Genomic DNA, 17,814 nt, shown 5'->3' on the forward strand with positions numbered 1-17,814 from the left:
GGTCGCCGCCCGGCGCCGCAGGCTGAGGCGGTCCCGCCGGGCGCACACTCGGGAGAGCCCGCGGGGCTTTCCTCCAGCCCGGCCCGGGGGCGGCTGCAGGCGGTTCCCAGTTCCCGCTCCTGGTTCCCGGCTGGTTGCGGGCGTCAGGCGGAGCAGCCTCCCTTCCCCGCGCTGCTGAGGCGCTGCCGGCAGCCTGCTTCCCCGGGCCGAGCCAGGGTGACCTGGAAACGGGCCGGGGGTAAGGAAAGGAACCGGCTCCCGCTCCTCCAAGCAGGCGGGTTGTCTGTCCCCACCCCCTGCACTGCCGCGGGCTTCTCCTTCACACCGTGGCAGGGGCAGGATGCTTTTAAGTCCTCGGTGGAGGAAGGATGGATTAAGGGCTGTCACACAGTCACTGGGGGCAGCTGCTGGAGCTCTTAACCCGGGATTGTCCCTTGACACCTGAAACTAGTTTTAAGCACTTGTCAAGTGCCCAGTTGCCCTGGGCCAGGACAGGATTATCTCTGGGAGCTGGTGTTATGCTGTCTGGAAGGGCAGGGTGGGGGGATTCTTGTCTTTCAGTCCTCCTGGCCCCTGCTGGCCTGAATGAGCCAGTGCTCCCTCCAGACTGGAGCCAGCACCATCACTAATCAACGCTGGTGTGGCTCACTGTAGGTGTAACAAGGCCCTAGGTGCCTGTGCTCTGCTGTGCCCCATTAGCATCTGAGGCAGTGGTACTCCACATCCAGCCTTCAGGGTTGGTCCATCATTGGATCAGGCATGCAGGGTCCAAGTGTCTGTTTGTAAGCAGGTTCCCGGTTTTCCACAGTGCAGACCTGACCCCACAGTCATGGACTGTATTAAAATGGGACTAAGTGGAATGTACTAGTACTGCAGAAAGACAGAAGAGGATGACAGGAAATAAATGGCAGGCCTCATCTGGTGGAGAGGGGTACGGGTGAGGGCAGTGGGTAGGGGTACGGGTATAGGGATTGGTGCACGGTTGCGCGATGCAAATTGTGTAGCAGGTTTTTAGTGTCTTTGAGCTGCCAAGTGGACCACAAGGGCCACTTAGCAGAGTGCTGGAGGTGGAGATATATATTTTGCAAAAAAAAAAAAATCTGGCTCTGGATCTCACTTGCAAACTGCGCCCACGTTGGATCTGGTCCCCACGCTGGATCTGGTCCATAGACCAACCCTACTTGTGAGATCTGGCCTGTGCTCTAGCCCCGTGCCACTCATCCAGCCTGCGGGCTCAGAAGGTTGAACACCACTGGTCTGAGGTAATATACAACCGAGATGAATGGGTCATTATGCGCACCTCTTAGTCCTACTGTTTCAGGCTGCCTTCTGGCCAGTTTAGGATCTGGGTCTCTGAATTCTTGTGTGCCAAGATGGCCTTTGCCCCAGAAGTCACCCCAGTATCTGACAAAAAGCAACACATTGAAACAAAAAAGTGACTGGGAAGGGCAGATCTGGGCTCCTGCCATATTTTTATTATTATTTCTTTTGTTCTGAGGCTGCCGTCTGGCTCTCCAGAATCTCAGCTTCCATTAAAAATTATATTTATGAAGAAAACCTTTAAATTGTGAAACAAGTACAATTGATGCAATATACAGCAATATCTTCCATTGTCTTCAGACAGCCTGAAATCAATAGCTCCAATCATTTTAGTTGTACATTTCCTGGGATGTCCACATAATCATGGGGAATACCACAACTTTTTTTCCCTACTCAGAGGAAATTGGGGGCAGCATCCAATTTTCCTCCTAATACTTTCTGGGCCTTCCAGGACCTGTATGCACTGATACCTGGAGAAGCAGTAATGGTCTTTTTCCCTTCAGCAGAGATTAATTAAAGCCAGCTTCTTACCCTATAGCAGCAAGGCTTTGACTGCTATAATGGTAGGTAGTTTCCCCCATTTCTAATGACTGCTGTTCCTTCCTCTCTTTAAGGTTGACTGCAGACTCAGACAGACATCACATGGCATTGTGATTATTATTTTCAAGATCCTCTTCATAACCATATGTGGGTTATGGTTACATTGGACAGAGGGGAAGCCAGAAGGGCATATGTGATCACGTTTTAAACGTTATCACCATCCACTGGGGCTGGCATCTCAAACACAGCATAGTGTATGATTACGGTTTGGGAAAATGCCACTCCTTTTTCCACTGTTTATTGCTTTCTACTTTTTCCACCATTTATTGCTTTCTACAAAGCAAGAGTAAAACAAGTATATTTTGCATAACAAGCAATAGACCCACTTAGCCACTTACTTGGCCATTATCAGCTGCTAGTGTTTTTTCCTCCAAAGTTGCACATTTTCCTTGACCTTCATGGTAACTACTTCACTATTTCCATTCCCTGTTTAACTTCTGAGAATCTGTTCACAAAACTTTAGCCTGCAGGTGGCTTAAAATTCCAGTCTCATAAAGCAATTCTTGTCAGTCCCCTTGGCTAAACAAATAACATGAAGAGAATTATCTTTCCATATAGCAAGAACAAGGTAAAAATAAGATAAAGCATTAACCAAAAAAAGAAGAAAAAAATACCTTATAAAGGGTGAAAATCTTTCCATTTGTATTAATGCATGTTTTCCAATATAGAGTACATCAATTGCAGTTCTAGGAACAGGAACTGGGTAAATCATGTTTAAAAAGATTCATATCTTAAACATTGAAAACATTGTGTGGCTTAATATTAGCATTAAAAGCAATTTTTCAGCTGATTACAATGTTACTGGCTCAGGGCATGCCTTAACCTTAGTGTTTTCTGCAAACTCCCTATATTCAGGGTTTGAATTACAGGAGAGCTTGGAGGGAGGGAGAGAGGGCGAGGGGTGGGGCTGAGCCCTCCCATAAGAGATGAGAGCCCTCTGTAAGATTTGAAAATCATAACCTGGCTGGGGCTCTGATTCTATTATGGCATTGTTATGGGCAGCCCAATTTATTTTGCAGAACCTTTCCACCCCGCCCCCCAAGAGTCAAAGTGTAATTGAAACCCTGCCTATATTGTTTATTCAGTGGTTTAACAAGCCATTTGTGACTTTGCACAAATTTAGTGAATATAGGGAGATTTTTATCGTAGTTTTAGACCTAATTCCTACAGTCATTATGTACCCCCAAAGCCCAATACAAGTAATCTGGCATCAGCATATGATCTCTGTTTCTTCTTTTCCACATGTAATGTTATCATGTTATTAATCTGTCCTTTTGTAATCTTATAATTTGACATCTGAGAAAGTCAAAGATTTATTTAAATCAGGTCCCTGGCGCACATTAATTTAATGGTACAACAGGATTTGATTCTCAATCCCAACAATCACACCTCCTACCATGCCATGTGTCCATGGCAGATGGTGTGATTTCAGAATCAGGGATCAGATCCCAATATCAGCTAGTTTCTACTCCCCCTGCACTGGCAAATTGAAAGTCAGGTGCCCACAGTCCTGCACGCAGGGCTGACAGTCAGCTGATTGTCAGCCCTGACGCCAGACAGCCCTCGGTCCTGTTTGACACCTGAAGCTGTTGGAACCAAGCCCAACAATCAGTTGATTGTCAGCCCAGCCATGAGCAGCCCTAGGGTTTGGGGACAACTAGCAGTTTTTTAGATGTCCTAGGGCACTAGACCCTGTGACCAAGGAGCCACTCCCTGATCTCAGGTTCCTCTGCACTGGAGACCTTTAAAAACTGCATGTGCAGCCCATTTTTGGCATTGGGACCAGGGCTGTCCGCAATTTCTGCCTGACTGTTGTCACACTCTAACCCAAATTTCCACTTGACAGGCCTAAACCTGCTGTGCACCTTTTACAGAATTTAGTTGCCTCATTTCCCCTTGAGGGCATGCATGACTTTAAAGGACTGAGCTTAGTAAATGCACTTAGAGCTAATCTCACATGAATTTAGGAGCTAATCCTGCAAGATACTGATCACCCTCACCTCCTGCACAATATTAATGGCTAATATTGTGTTATCAGCATCTAAATTGTGACCACTCACTGTTTTGGGAAATGTCCAGAAAGTAAGCAAGTCACTCACCAGAAGTCAAAAATAACATAGGTTGACATTGCACAATAAACTGTTCCCTGTTCACCCAAACATAGACCTCAGAAAGCTCCATCCAACCATCCCTCTGCTCTTCTGGTGAAACACAATAATATACTGCTCAATCTTTGATTAAGTTTAAACCTTATCTTCTCTAAACATAACATTGACTCCTCATATATACAAAGAGGTCCCTCTGTATATTGAAGGGCCTGATCCTGGATTCTTAAGGCCCTTCCTCTTTCTCTGCAACTCACTAAAGTAAAATTATTTCAGCTAATTCAATATGTTCCTTATCTTCTTTTTGCAGTTAGACTTTTGTACTGAAGAAAAGCCTCAACTTCCAAAAAAAAAAGCTCTGTAGAATGTTTTTTTCTCCTACCAAAAGAACAGTAAACTAATAATTTTTGTGACAAATGGAAGCCACACAATTACAAGTCTTAATTTTCTGTGATTTAAGTGTGGTTTACGTAAATAAAGTTCAAGGCTTACTGACTAATGTTGAAGAAAAAACATACCTAAACTTCCATTGGGTTTTTCAACTGATTTCTCAGCTATGGTCTTTCCTCCATGTGGCACTATGTGGAACCATGAAGAAGTCGCCAAGAGCTGCCATTAAAGTAGGCATTACTAAGTTGTGGAAGGAATTTCAGTTCTTCCCCAGAAACATCTTTACTGTGATTAAATCAGTATGAACAGACAGGCCTTAAAATGCTGAGGGGCCTTTCCTCCAACTTCACTCTAGGGTAAGGAATTGTTCAACCTACTGGGAGCCTTCTCTACTGTAGAAAATGAAACCTGTTATTTGTTCTGGAGTTAGGGGACAGGAGGCAATGTTTAAAAAAATACATCAATGGACACTTCTCTATATAGCGCAGGGATGGGCAAAGTCCAGCCTACGGGCCAGATTGGACGTATTACAGACTCCATTTCCCAGCAGCCCCTGTCCATGTCACTGAGGCCAGTTCCCATGGGGACCCCAGGAGTGTCATGCCATGACAGAGTGGGGCCAGGGTTTCTATGTAGACTGGCTCCAGCCATGCTGGCAAGACACGCAGCTGGGCAGGGAACTGCTCCAGGGCTGGGATTTTGCAGCACTGACAGCATGGTCCAGAGCCAGGGCACAGCTGCAATCTGCTGCCTGAACACCAGAGCAGGTCTGGGCCATGCTGTCACCACTGCAAGATCCCAACCCCAGCCCTGGAGCAGCTCCCTGATTGGTCGCATGCTCTGCCAGTGCTGTTGGAATTAGTCTCCATTGACACCCTGCCCCGCCCCTGCCCCCCCCTCAGGGCCCCACTGCTGCTGGGGTCTCCATGGAAGCCAGCCGCAGCAACGGGGGCAGGGGGTACTGGGAAATGGAGTCTGGCTTCTGGCTGGATCTGCCATTTTGCCCAGCCCTGATATAGTGGATAGCTCTGGGGTGCCACTAAATTTTAGATGAGTAAAGTTGACACATATCTTATTTCAGGCTGTACTCTGCCAGACGCAGTGGCCTGTCCATCAGTGTTGATTTCTCAAGAGCAAGGCTTTGATGCTGGTAGACGCAGCTTCATGGAGGACACTTACGCTGGTCCGGCAGTCCTCCCATTTGATCCCCAGGATTCAACGCAAGCACCGTTATAGAAAGCTCTCAAGGATCTTAATGTGGCATCGGTAGACAGTCCAGGCTTCACTGCAGTAGAGGCGGGTGGTCCGCACGACAGCCTTATAAACAGGACCTTCAAAGATCTCTATTTTCAACAACACACTGTCACAACTTGAAGAAGGCGGCAGTGGTGCAGTTGACCCGGTGCTGGACTTCTTCATCGATAGTAGCCCGTTGATAAGTGGCTGGAGAGATACAGAAAGTGCTCCACGTACTCCAGAGCCTCCCCGTCTATGTAGATAGTGCAAGGGATGTTCTTCTGGCCGGGGGGAGGGGCTTGGTGGAGAACCTTTGTCTTGGCAACATTCAAGGACAGGCCAAGTCTCTTATATGAAGCATCAAAGAGATCTAGGGTTGCTTGCACATCCTGTGCAGAGTAAGCCATCATGCAGCAATCGTCCGCAAACTGAAGGTCATGGATATCCTTACTGGTGAGTTTCGTTTTTGCTCAGAAGTGCCCAAGATTGGAAAGCTTCCCGCCCAGCTGATACTGGATTCTGATGCCGGATGGTAGATCATCTTGGATGAGGTAGATGATGACAGTCAGGTAGAATCACGCAACTTTGTTTAATCCTGGTCCAGATGTGGAAGGCGTCAGTTTCAGATCTTCCACTCAGGACAGTGGCAGTCATATCGTTATGCAGGAGTCTCAGCATGGTGACAAACTTCAGTGAGCAGCCAACACTTTGGAGGATGGTTCATAGAGCTTCACAATTTAAGGAAATGAACGCATTGGTCAAGTCAATGAAGGCGAGGAACAGTTCTTGATTTTGCTCCTGACATTTTTCTTGGATCATGTGTGCAGGTGATGCATGATGGCATTGATCCGTTGTCTCCCTAGTTGTTGGGCATCACATGGAGGTGAGGTCTAACACTTTCTACCACAACAAGGTGACAGTCCTCGGACAGGACCTTGAAAATACTGGGTTCCCAGCTCTGCAGCAGACTGCTTGCTTGGCAGGTCTTTTGCATATGCTTGATGGGACTCCAGGGTCCACATCAAGCAGTAGCAAGTTGTGCCTCACCTTCCAAGCTCTCCATGATGGAGCCATGAGCCTGAAAGCCTGGGAAGCACCATTTCAAAGCAGGGCTTGACTCCTGCTTCTGCAGCAAAATAACCTAAGAGGGACCAGAGATGGAGCTGTCTTGGACACAGGACTTATTAAAAAAGGTAGGCTTGGAAACTGCAAGGAAGAAAATAGCCTGCTGTTGTTTGTTCCTATTCTGTTTAGAAAACAGGATTATGTATACTTTCTTTCTAAATAAATAGGAGTGCTTACTTGATTTGCAGCATCATTTTCTCTTCCTAATGGAAATGACCCAGCAAGGGCCCAATTATTGGCTGACAACTTGAATACAAGAGCAATGATATTAATGTAAATGCTTAGAAGAGCGATCACACCCCTGGTTCCTATATTAAATGTTGGATGAAGGCCAGGGATGTACCACAAAATAAAGAGAAAAAAATACACTAATGGAAAAGTTGTCTTGTTTTTTCCTTGTTTCCATCTTTTAGTTTCCTTCCATGTCTGATCCACTCTGTTTACTATTTTCACTCTATTTTCTTTTACTTTTTCTTCTTTTGAAAATCAGCATTTCCTTTCCTTGGATGCTGATAAAAGTCTAATAAGTACTGCTACTCTGGGCAGTAACATACTGGGAATAATAAATAAGATGTAAGTAAATGTCCCTCCTGCCTGTGAAGAACATATTGTCAAAATGTTTAACATATTTTATCACAGCCCAAGTAAGTTTCTGAGGCTAAATATTATTCAAACCTTGATTTCTATTCCCAGTGTGTAATGTTTAGTAAATAATACTCTTCTTTGACTTGCAGCAGAGATGTTGCAGCTGCAATTTTCTTTACTGTCTTTTCCTGGCTTTGTGAAATAAATCATCACCACTTTATGGCAGTAAACAGAAAGGTAAACATTCATTTCTTTAGCATTTTGTTTCATTGTCAGAATAAGTGCCAGTATCTATGCAACTTAAATAAATGTGAAATTACGTTTTCCCTTTTTCTGTGCCAACAAATACTGACAAAAGCAGGTAACCTACAACTCTCATCTGAAAATAAGACAAACAGTGAAGGTGGTAAATCTGCTGTCACTCAGACTGATTTTGCCATCACTCAAAATTCATCCTGGACCATAAAAAGAAAAAAAGAACAATGCTGGTGAAAGTAATTAGGAAATTTCTGTTCTGGAATTACTAAGGTAGTAGAGCCTAATCAGATATGTTCCATGAAAGGGATAAATGCAGAGCTGTGATAGACAAATCTCTCAGTAGCTGCCAAGAGCTGGCCTTTGAAAGTAGAGTTGTTGGCAGACAGTGGTTGGATGTGAGCACCCAATGGCTCTGCATGAAAAAAAGGGAGCCTGGGACCTAACTGTTCAGTATTCAGGACCAAAAGAGTAACCAGCTGAGGGGATATGTGGGTTCCACAGGAGGGGCTTAGGGACTGCAAGGGTAGAAGCAAGACATATTAGAGGTCTGTATCTAACAGTACTGAAACACACACACACGCAGGTTTCAAATAGATCACTGGGCTCTCCCAAAAAGTGTGTGTTATGGGGAGGGGGAGTAAATAAATAGCCCAGGAAATGAGCCTCCATGAAGGGCCATGGTTCTCCCATCATAGTCTACATCTCTAATTATGTGAGCTGTTCCATTTTTGTAGACAAGTATACCAGTGCAGGATCTCATTAAAGCCAATGGGGATTCATTCTATTTTGGTCTGGGTTGTACTCATAAGCACCAGTTTAGCTGATCAAGTCTTTGCAGTATAAGTGACTCAGTCAAATACTGTCCCTTATTCTGCATTGTACAGTATCTAGTTCATTAGAGGCCTGTTTCTGACTGCAGTCTCTGAGCATTACTGCATTATCACTGTGCAAACATAATGAATAAATATTTTTAAGTTCTTAATAAATGCGTGAAGAGAAACTGAACCAAATTCGGCTGTAAATGTTGACCCAAGAAAACCTGAAATAGCCTACAGCTCTTCTGTGTTCAGCCATACCAAAGGAAATTCCTGAAAGGCTCAAGATCTGAATGACTGGCTGAACTGATGGGCAGACATCTTATGGCAATAGATTGAAGCTAAATTCCTCTGTTGTTACTTCCTGATCTGGCAGTAGCTTTGATACCATTGTGGACAAACCATTGTTGATTCAGCACATGTTATGGCCATAAGCTGGCTATTCGTTGTGCTCTGAGACAAGTGTGTTGAGCAGGTTCTTCCCCTCCCCAAGACGTGTCATTGTTGCTCTCATCTAACGTGCAGGATGCTGTAAACTGACACAGGCGGCAAAACCCAGAAATGTTTTAGCAGTTCACAACTGTTTAAACAACAGTGTAAACAGATTTTTACTTTAGTAAAAAGGAGATTGGAGTCTGAAAGAAGGACAGCTGGCTTAACCTGAACCAAAGAAAAACCTAAGACCATTTCCCAGTCTGGGAATAATGACCCTAAGTAGAGTTACAATCTGCACAGGGCTCCTAGTTCCCCACAAACCCACAGCTACCCTATGTGACCACAGTTAAGAGAAAGCAGGAATTAACAAGAGATGGGAATATCTCAATTGCTTCAGAAAACCTATTTGTATGCCCACTCCTCTCACAGTAAATGATAGAGAAGTTGGGTCAATGCATTTCCATTTCATTCAGGAGTAACCTGTCTGACTTAGCTGTCATAGTAAGACAATAGTGGGCACAAGGGACAGTTGTCATGGACCAGCTGAAGAGGGGTCCACTAACAGTGGTAATTGTGTTGCATGAAATTATCTGAATGTATGTGGGGTCATGAAGGGGAAAAGTTTGGGAAATACTCAATTAAGAGCCCTTATTGGAAGAAGGCATTCTTCACAGAGCTGGTGAGCACCTCAAGAAACCTGTCTACATCAGGTTAAGAAACTGTTCAACCTTTGAATCCTGCTGAACACGTTACTGAACTTTGCACCTAGATACCACAAGAGCTTCCTTCTGTCTTAAACCTGGCTATAAACTTGAGGTAGCAGGGAAGAAAGATGTCTCTATCCCCTAGCCGTAGGTCTTGGAATGCTCTCCTAAAGGAAGACAAAGGGAATCCTTGCCATTTTCCACTTCTCCTGTAAGTCATTGTCATCATAATAGACCCTGAGAAAAAGAAAAAAAGTGGAGTCATTTTCTCCTGTGTCTTATGTACAACTCTCTTGTCTGTACATCCCAGAATGAGATTTGTAGCTTTTACAACAGCATCATATTGTTGACTCATAGTCAGTCTGGGTTTCACTATAACCCCCAGATCTGTTGGGGGAAAAAAATCCCTTTCTGTTTTAAAAAATATCCTTTTTGCCTTGACTGAGTATGAAAAAACTATGAGATGTTATTTTAGCTAAACGGTGTCAGCAAATAAGCCTTAAATCTAATATCCTTTCTCTTCTTGTCACTGTCGATGCTGAGTTGCTGTCTCAAATAATCTAGTAATATTTCAGTTGAGTAATATAAGATAGTAATATGATATTGGTACTCCATCTAGTGGATATAATGTTGTTCTCTCCAGCAAACAAATGCCTCATTCACTGATTCTATTTCAGTTTGGCCTGTGAAAGAATTCCATCCTCCTATTAGCACCTAAGGCATTTATGTACAAATTAAAGAGAGCTAAGAATCATCTCATCATGAAGGGGATTCCAGAAAGTCTTGGGATTCACGTCTCAGATTGCCCTTGAAATTTTCTTCTTTCTTTGGAACATTGAGAAGGCAGAGTCTCAAACTCACAAATACAGAGAAAGGAATCCTCATCGCCATATGTGGCTCCTTTGCATTACTGCTCTTGCCTCCTACGTACAGAGTATGATTTAATACAGCACAAAGTAATCATAACTTAAATGTAGTTGGCTTCAAGACACATGGAGCCTGATTCCTACAGGTCACCTTCTAGGTGCTGTGTTGCTAGAGTGATCATCCATCCATCCATCCATCCCCAACTGGGTGGACAGTCCCACAATGGGAACCTCAAGTCCTGGTCCCAGGCTGCATGACTTCAGGACATCATTTTTCCTGGATGTTAAGTCTCATGCAGAGATCCACAGGAAATGTCAGGTTTCCCCCTGCAGACTGGCAGCATTCCAACCTGCAAGAGGCTGCTGGGAGTGGGATGCAGGGGTGCTATGTCACGTGCATGTGCACACCTGCATGTGGCCAGGAACACAGCCAGGCAGCCTGGAGAGCAGTTCCCAGCAGGTAAGTCTATGTGGGGGAGGGGATATGGGGGGGAGACAGACTGAGGCCCGCATGGTGAGGGAGGGAGTAGGGCAGGGGCTGGGGGCACTGCCCAGCCATGGCAGTGCATGGTGCCAGGGTGGTGAGCGGGACAGAGATGTGGGCGGCTTTTCCAGGGGCAAGGTGGTGGGGCATATGCCCCCCAGATTTGTGTATGGGACAAGGATGAATGTGGACTGTCTGCTGTGTGCTTGCGGCTCCCTGCCCTGCCTCTGGGGGCCCCAACTTGCTGCACCTCCATGACAAGTGCCTTCTGTCTGCCTGGCAGCAGCAGGGATGGCGGCAGCATAGAGTTGTGCCCCTTGCTGTTGCCAGGCAGGCAATGGGCATGTGGCTGGCATGGGGATCCCGAGGGAAAGGCAGCAGGGCGGGGAGTCCCGAACCCGCAGTGCGCAGCCCACATCTGCCCCCCACTCTGTTCTGCTCTGCTTGGCTCTGGTTATGCAGCAGTGGGGGGCAGGGGAGGAGGAAGGTGGACATGTGTCCTGCCTTCTCCTTTTGAAAAGGCAGTCTCTGTATGTGTTGCCTCACATGTTGCCTTCACGTGAGACATTTTACACCCATTCCCTGCCATTGCCAACACAGTTCTGATCCAGCGATGGTGTCAATGTCCAGCGGAGAGCAATGCAAATGGTTTGGGGGTGGGGGCACATGGCTTCTGAGGACAGGCTGAGGGAACTGGGGTTATTTAGTCTGCAGAAGAGGAGACTGAGAGGAGCTTTAATAGCAGCCTTCAACTACCTGAAGTGTGGTTATAAAGAGGATGGAGCTGGACTGTTCTCAGTGGTGACAGATGACAGAACAAGGAACAACAGTCTCAAGCTTCAGCAAGGGAAGTCTCAGTGAGATATAGGGAAAAGCTTTCTCACCAGGAGGGCAGTGAAGCACTGGAATGAGTTACTAGAGAGGTTGGACTCTCCATCCTTGGACGTTTGTAAGACCCGGCTAGACAAAGCCCTGGCTGGGATGGTCTAGCTGTGGATGGTGCTGCTTTGGGGTTGGACTAGAAGTGACCTCCTGAGGTCTCTTCCAACCCACATTTTATTTTCTGTGATGCGATGGGAGCACTATTGCAGCTGGACCACGTCGCCCCTGTGCAGGCAGCCCTGTTCTGAATACAAGCGGTCTCGGCCAAGCTCATGACACGCGTTTGCAGACTGGCCGTGGCCGCTGCCCCCGCCCCCATTCACTGAGCCTGGGCGCAAGGCACCAGCACCCGCTCCGCCCGGGACCCCGCCCCCATCACGGAACAGGGGCGGGTCCTGACTCGTGACGTCACACGTTCAGCAGCCGCCCCAGGCCCCTGGTGCGAAGGGCGAGTCCAGGCAACGCGCAGGTCCCCGACCCCCCGCAGAGCCCAGACACTACAAAGCCCAGCATGCCTCGGGGCTCAAGGGCGCATGCGCGGTGAGGCCGGTCAGGTGGAATGGCGGGGTTCGCGGAGCTGAACGTGCCGGCGCTGGCGGACAGGAAGGTGTTGCGGGGCGTACTGGAGGCGGCGGCGCGGCGTGAGTATCGGCCCGGCTCCGGGGGCTCCGTCTCCTGCTCGCTCGGGGCAGGCCCCTTCTCCCCCGTCCGGAAGAGCGCGGCCGTGGTGTAGACAGGGCGTCTGCGGCCACCAGAGCTCCAGGCGGCTCCTTTCGGTGGCCGCGCCCGGATCGGGCTGTGCCGCGCGGGGCAGGGCCCAGCTGCTGCCCCCAGAAGGGCTGAGCCAGGCCAGTCCCGGGCGGGGGGATGGCCCTGCTTTGAGCAGGGAGTTGGACTAGATGTGACCTCCGAGGTCCCCTCCAGCCTCATTTTCTGTGATCTTACGAACTTGGTAGGATGGGCGTGGAGCACTGAGGTCCTTTCTAGCTGAGCATTGGGCTTTGCAGCGCTGGCAGGTAGTGTGACAGATGCATATGTGGCTCTTGTATTCATAAGGGCCAGGCAATTGGAGGCAAGGCAGGAAATGGAGCAGGACTGAGGCTTGTGCAGGGTGTCCAATATGTGTCCTTAAAAGCAGTAGCAGGGGGACAGCAAAAGCCACTTCACGTTTTTGCTGGAAGCAGATGGGAGGCGAGACCTGCTCTGAAGCCCTCTGCTTGCCCCAGAGTGGTTCTCAGTCTTGACTAGGGTTTGCTTTTATTTTAATTTTTAAATGAACTTCTGCATTTAGGGGAAGCCAGTACGTGGAAATGCAAGTTGTGGGAAGCAAGAAGGATTCTGTCTAAGTGCAGGGCCACCCAGGTCATTATAGGCACAGTTGGGTGGTTTGAGTGGCACAGTGTCCCCCAGCTACATCCCTTGTATTCATGGGGGCAGAAAGTCTCAAAAGTTGTTTTGTTTGAGTCCCACATATCAGAATCTCATAGGTGTTTGTTCTTATGCAAGGATTCCAGAAAGTTTGAGCGATCTGACTTGTATAGGACTATGCATTTTCCAGGTCTGGCTTCTGAATGAGTCTTGGAGGCCTGAGCTTTAGTTCTACTTGTATTTGGCAGCAAGTAGAATTTTTTTCATTTTGAGGCATCATGGACATGATAGCGCTGCGTTGGACTTAGTAGAGTGCTGCTGTGAGACTACGCCCCTACTGCCTCTTCCACTCTATACGTACCACAGGCTGAAAAAGCGTCATGTAGTTGCCACTAATGTGGTACTCTATAATGTACCCAAAACAGCTAGGTCAGCATTTCTCAGCCCGTGAGTTGTGACCCAAAAGTGGGTTGCAAGAAGAGATGAAAAGGTCGTGAACAAACTTGAAAAATGGATTCTTCTTTAAAGGAGAAAAACGTGGGAAACTATGACTTTTTTTTTTTCCCCCCTTGCTTGCTGGCAGAGTTCTGGCCTGTGAGGTCCCCCCTCCACCCCTCACACCCACACCCCTGCTGCACACTGGGGGGATGGGTGCTGGGGGCAGCAGATTAGGAGTGAGGGACACTGGGTCGGGACTGGCCATTGATGTTTACAAATGGGTCCTGGTATCAAAAATTGAGAACCACTAAACTAGGTAACAAGAAAATGGGGTAGGTCATGTTCTTGCAGTAGCACTTGCCTCACTGGTGTGCTTGTGCCGTATAATTTTTTTTTTTTTTTAATTTCTGTTTCCAGAAAAGAGAATGTATCCCAATCATCCTTGTACAATCAAAATGATAAATGTATGTGAACCTTAAAATGTTTCTACTTTGATTTCTTTCTATAAAATTGTTAATATTTTGCAACTTGATTCAGTTTTTATAAAGTGTTTATATTTTCTAGTGGGATACTCAACTGTTGCAGTTAACCATGTCATTGATTTTAAAGAAAAGAAACAGGTAAATGTTTGTTTTGGTATTTTATTCTTTTTTATTTTTCCAAGTAACATACTTCATAATTATTTGTCCTCAGATAGCCTTCTCTTTAAAGTACTCATCTACATGTATATACAAACTTTTTGTTCATTACGAAGTACCAGTTTAGAACTCCATCTTTCTACTAGTCCTTCTGTTTGGACTTAAATTTTGCTTCCCATAAATTCAGTACACTGCATGAACTGTCCATAAAGTTCTAGTTTTGTTTGTTTGAAGTGCAGGTTCCTGTTTTAGAAAAATGTATGCAGCTTTTATTTATATTGAGAAGTTGGCTCATTAAGTTTTTAAACACTTGTTTTTCATTTCCAGGAAATTCCTAAACCGATCTCTCCTTCAGAACTGCTTCCATCTTTGCCTATAATACCGGTATGTCAGTTTAAATGCCATCTACGTGTAATGGTTTATGGAATATATTTGTATTCTAGTGTGTTTGTGTGTACAGTTCTCATATCATGCCTGAGTTGGAGAGAACCTTTTTCAATGTCTGATTTACTAAAATAACTCTGCAGCAACAGAAAACCAATACAATCTAATGTACAGTACGTTCTAATGTTTTTCATCATATAGTTTATATGATATGGGAACAAATGTGCTCAGGCCGAACTTGGAAGCTACTTCTAGTTAAACATTTCTATAGTTGAAGTTTTAAGAGGTTGAGTTTTAGGGATGATTTCCCAAGTTAAATTACCAAACTTTTTTTTATATCCACAGAGTACTTTTAATTAAAAAACAAAACAAAACAAAACTACTCTTATCTGTAGAACAGTGGTCATTCTATGGCAACTGGATATAGGGCTGTGCAAAACAGCTGTTTTGATGCCATTTCGGAGGACAGTGATAAGTTATGTCTCGCAGTCCTGTTTCGTTTTGGCCGAATCTGTTTTGAACAGGCTGCCAGGGAAGCTTTGCACAGCCCTACCTAGCCGGGCTGGGGGCTGCAGGGCCCCAGCAGGGAGCAGGATGGGGCCATGGCTGGCTCATCCGTGGGAGGGCTGCTGCCCTCTGAGCAGATGAGGAGACCCCTGTGCAGATCTGATACCTCTCACACCAAGTCATGGGGCAGGGAAGCAGCGCAGAGCAGCGAGCAAGCCTGCTGGTCCCTGCTGCGTGACTGAGCTCCACAGGGAACAGAGATTTGCTCTGGGGGTCTCCTTGTTGCTGCTGCTCGACCTGCGCTGCCTTGGCAACATGGGGCTGTGCGGGGTGAGCAGCTGTGGCAAGGAGACCCCAGTGTGGATCTCTGCTCCCTGCAGAGTCAGGTCATGCGGCAGGGATTCCCCAGCTCTCTGATCATTCCCCCAGCTCTTCGGGGGGGCGGGGGGCGTGGGCCCCCAGATCTGTATGCTGGGTTTCAGCAGCTGCCTCTTAAGGCTGGGGCCAGTGGCAAGACCGCAGTTTTCCTGATGCTCAGTGCGGACCGTGCCAAGCGGCTGCCACTGGCCCCAGCCTTCAGTGGCAGCCTGCTGAATCCCCATGTGCAAATCAGGGGCCTGTGCCCCCTGAGAAGAGCTAGGGAAATGATTGGAGAGCTGGGGAATTGAACCGGGAACTAGATGTCAATATCGGAGCAGTCAATTCTGCCCCCCCTTTCCCTTCCCTCCTCTTAGTTTTTGTTTCCCTGCAAGCCCGACTCCGAAATGAATCAGAGCCTTCCAATTCATTTTGGAGACTTCCATTTCGATTTGGTGTTTTGGGCACCAAAATGGCCCAAAACACCTCTGAAACAAAACGGCTGCCGAAATTTCGCACAGCCTAATTGGATACCAGAATATGCTCAGTTATTCTGCTGTGTGATGTTTAAAACAGAAATAAAGTTCAAAGGAATGTAAGAAGTCATCAATTTCTAAGCAACGTGGAGTATGTCAACAAAATATTAAAATTAGAAAGGTAAAAATATGTTGGTCTAGTTACAAATGAGAAATAAATGAGTATAGGTAAGAAATGAACAAAGTAGCATTCTCTGTTTATAGTAACGGGAATGAAAAATCAATCAGCTACATCTTTGCTGTGTCCCTTTTCAGTAGTCACTTAGACATATTTTGCTTACAGGGAAAATTGAAACCAATCAAAATTGTAACCCGACTAACGCTTGTAGTTTCTGATCCGTCTCACTGCAATGTGTTGGTAAGTATTGAAAACTCGTGATATAATTTTATAGTTTGCAATCTATTTATTTATTTTCACATTGAAATAATGTAACTTTTTTGATATTTTACAGGAACTTTTACGTTTTTCGTGAAAAACATTGCACTAAATTTTTCCGAGATTGACATCTTATGATTACATTGCTCTCTAAAGATACCACTTTAGTAAACTGGAATATAATGTGCACTGGCAATTTACTAAGGGCATAGGCTGCTGCCAAGATACTTTGATTCTATTCCCAGGCTCTTACTTTTGAGTTCTCAGCCTATAGCAGATGCTAGAATGCTGTTGAAAATCCTTGTGACAGAGTGGGTGAAGAAGTGTTAAAACATGAAATAATCACTCCTGCTCTTTAGTTCAGTTTTGGCATAATACCAGTAAGACTGATTTTTTTTTTTTTTTTTGCTTAACATTGTTCAGCTTAAATTTCAAAGCCTCTCCTTTTGCTGTTGAAAAATGCCACGTTGAATTGGGGGAAGGTTTGCTAGGTGTTCTTATCTTGGGTGGGAAGAGGACTTACAAAGCATAGTAACAGTAATATAAGGGGATACCTATGACTTACAAGGCAAACATTTCCTACCACTGTACTTGTGAATGGGATGACACCCAGAATGACAGCAGTGAAATGCTTGAAAGGCAAGATAGAGACTCATCTTTATAGAATAGCTAAATAAGATATGTATGAAAGCAAGCTTTCATAAATCTAAGTTTACTTTGTCAACAGCAGCAGTTAGAGTATTAATAGGAATGGCTTGTTTTATCTCATAGTTGGGGATGTTTTTTCTTTTCTTACCTATTTGTTCTTTCTGAAGTTATGCTAGTGCATGTCTCCACTACCTGTCATAATTTAAGCCATTCTTTCTTCCTTTTTTTGTTAGAGGGCAACATCTTCAAATATAAGGTTATATGACATCATAGCAGTGTTTCCAAAGACAGAGAAACTCTTTCATGTAAGTAGATGAGTTTTCTTGAAATTGCAAGTACAACTGTAAATGTTGAAATAGTTTGATGGTTTTGAGTGGATGAGTGTGTTGGTTGGATTTCATCTAAAAATTTCCAGTATGCTTTTTGAGCATTCTTGCAGTATAACTGGTGGTGTGGAGTAGACATCCATTTGGCTGTATTAAGGCATAAGAATTTAAAAAGTCTGCATCAAACAGGAACTTTCCAAATTCTAACATCTTCCCCAGCATATGTTTGCTTTTTCAATGAGCAGCAGTTGTTTTAGAACTCAGGACTCATTGGGGCTGTGTGTTGACTGACTGATGGAAGGTAAGATGTCTGCAGTGGGGTTTTATGGGTTATTCTCTCTGTCTGTCTTACTGATTTAACACCCACAAAACTTGTGGCTCTTACTGAAAATCAAATGGGGAAAGAGCAGCTTTGTTTTTTTGTTTGTTTG

At 45.6% G+C, this 17,814-nt stretch overlaps 1 protein-coding gene across 1 annotated transcript in view; it reads left to right on the forward strand.

Moving 5' to 3' along the window:
* The first annotated feature begins 12,339 nt into the window (after nt 1–12,339).
* The window catches only part of RPP30 (ribonuclease P/MRP subunit p30), a 37,130-nt gene continuing 31,655 nt past the window's right edge, over nt 12,340–17,814 (forward strand). The window contains exons 1-5 of the mRNA XM_019502592.1: nt 12,340–12,446; nt 14,176–14,231; nt 14,577–14,633; nt 16,317–16,391; nt 17,291–17,362. Coding sequence (XP_019358137.1) covers nt 12,365–12,446; nt 14,176–14,231; nt 14,577–14,633; nt 16,317–16,391; nt 17,291–17,362 — 342 coding nt within the window. The 5' untranslated portion in view covers nt 12,340–12,364. The remainder of the gene's footprint in view (nt 12,447–14,175; nt 14,232–14,576; nt 14,634–16,316; nt 16,392–17,290; nt 17,363–17,814) is intronic.

Source organism: Gavialis gangeticus, unplaced genomic scaffold (assembly GCF_001723915.1).
Source record: "Gavialis gangeticus isolate Ggan-Ray unplaced genomic scaffold, GavGan_comp1, whole genome shotgun sequence".
NCBI classification, from domain to species: domain Eukaryota; kingdom Metazoa; phylum Chordata; order Crocodylia; family Gavialidae; genus Gavialis; species Gavialis gangeticus.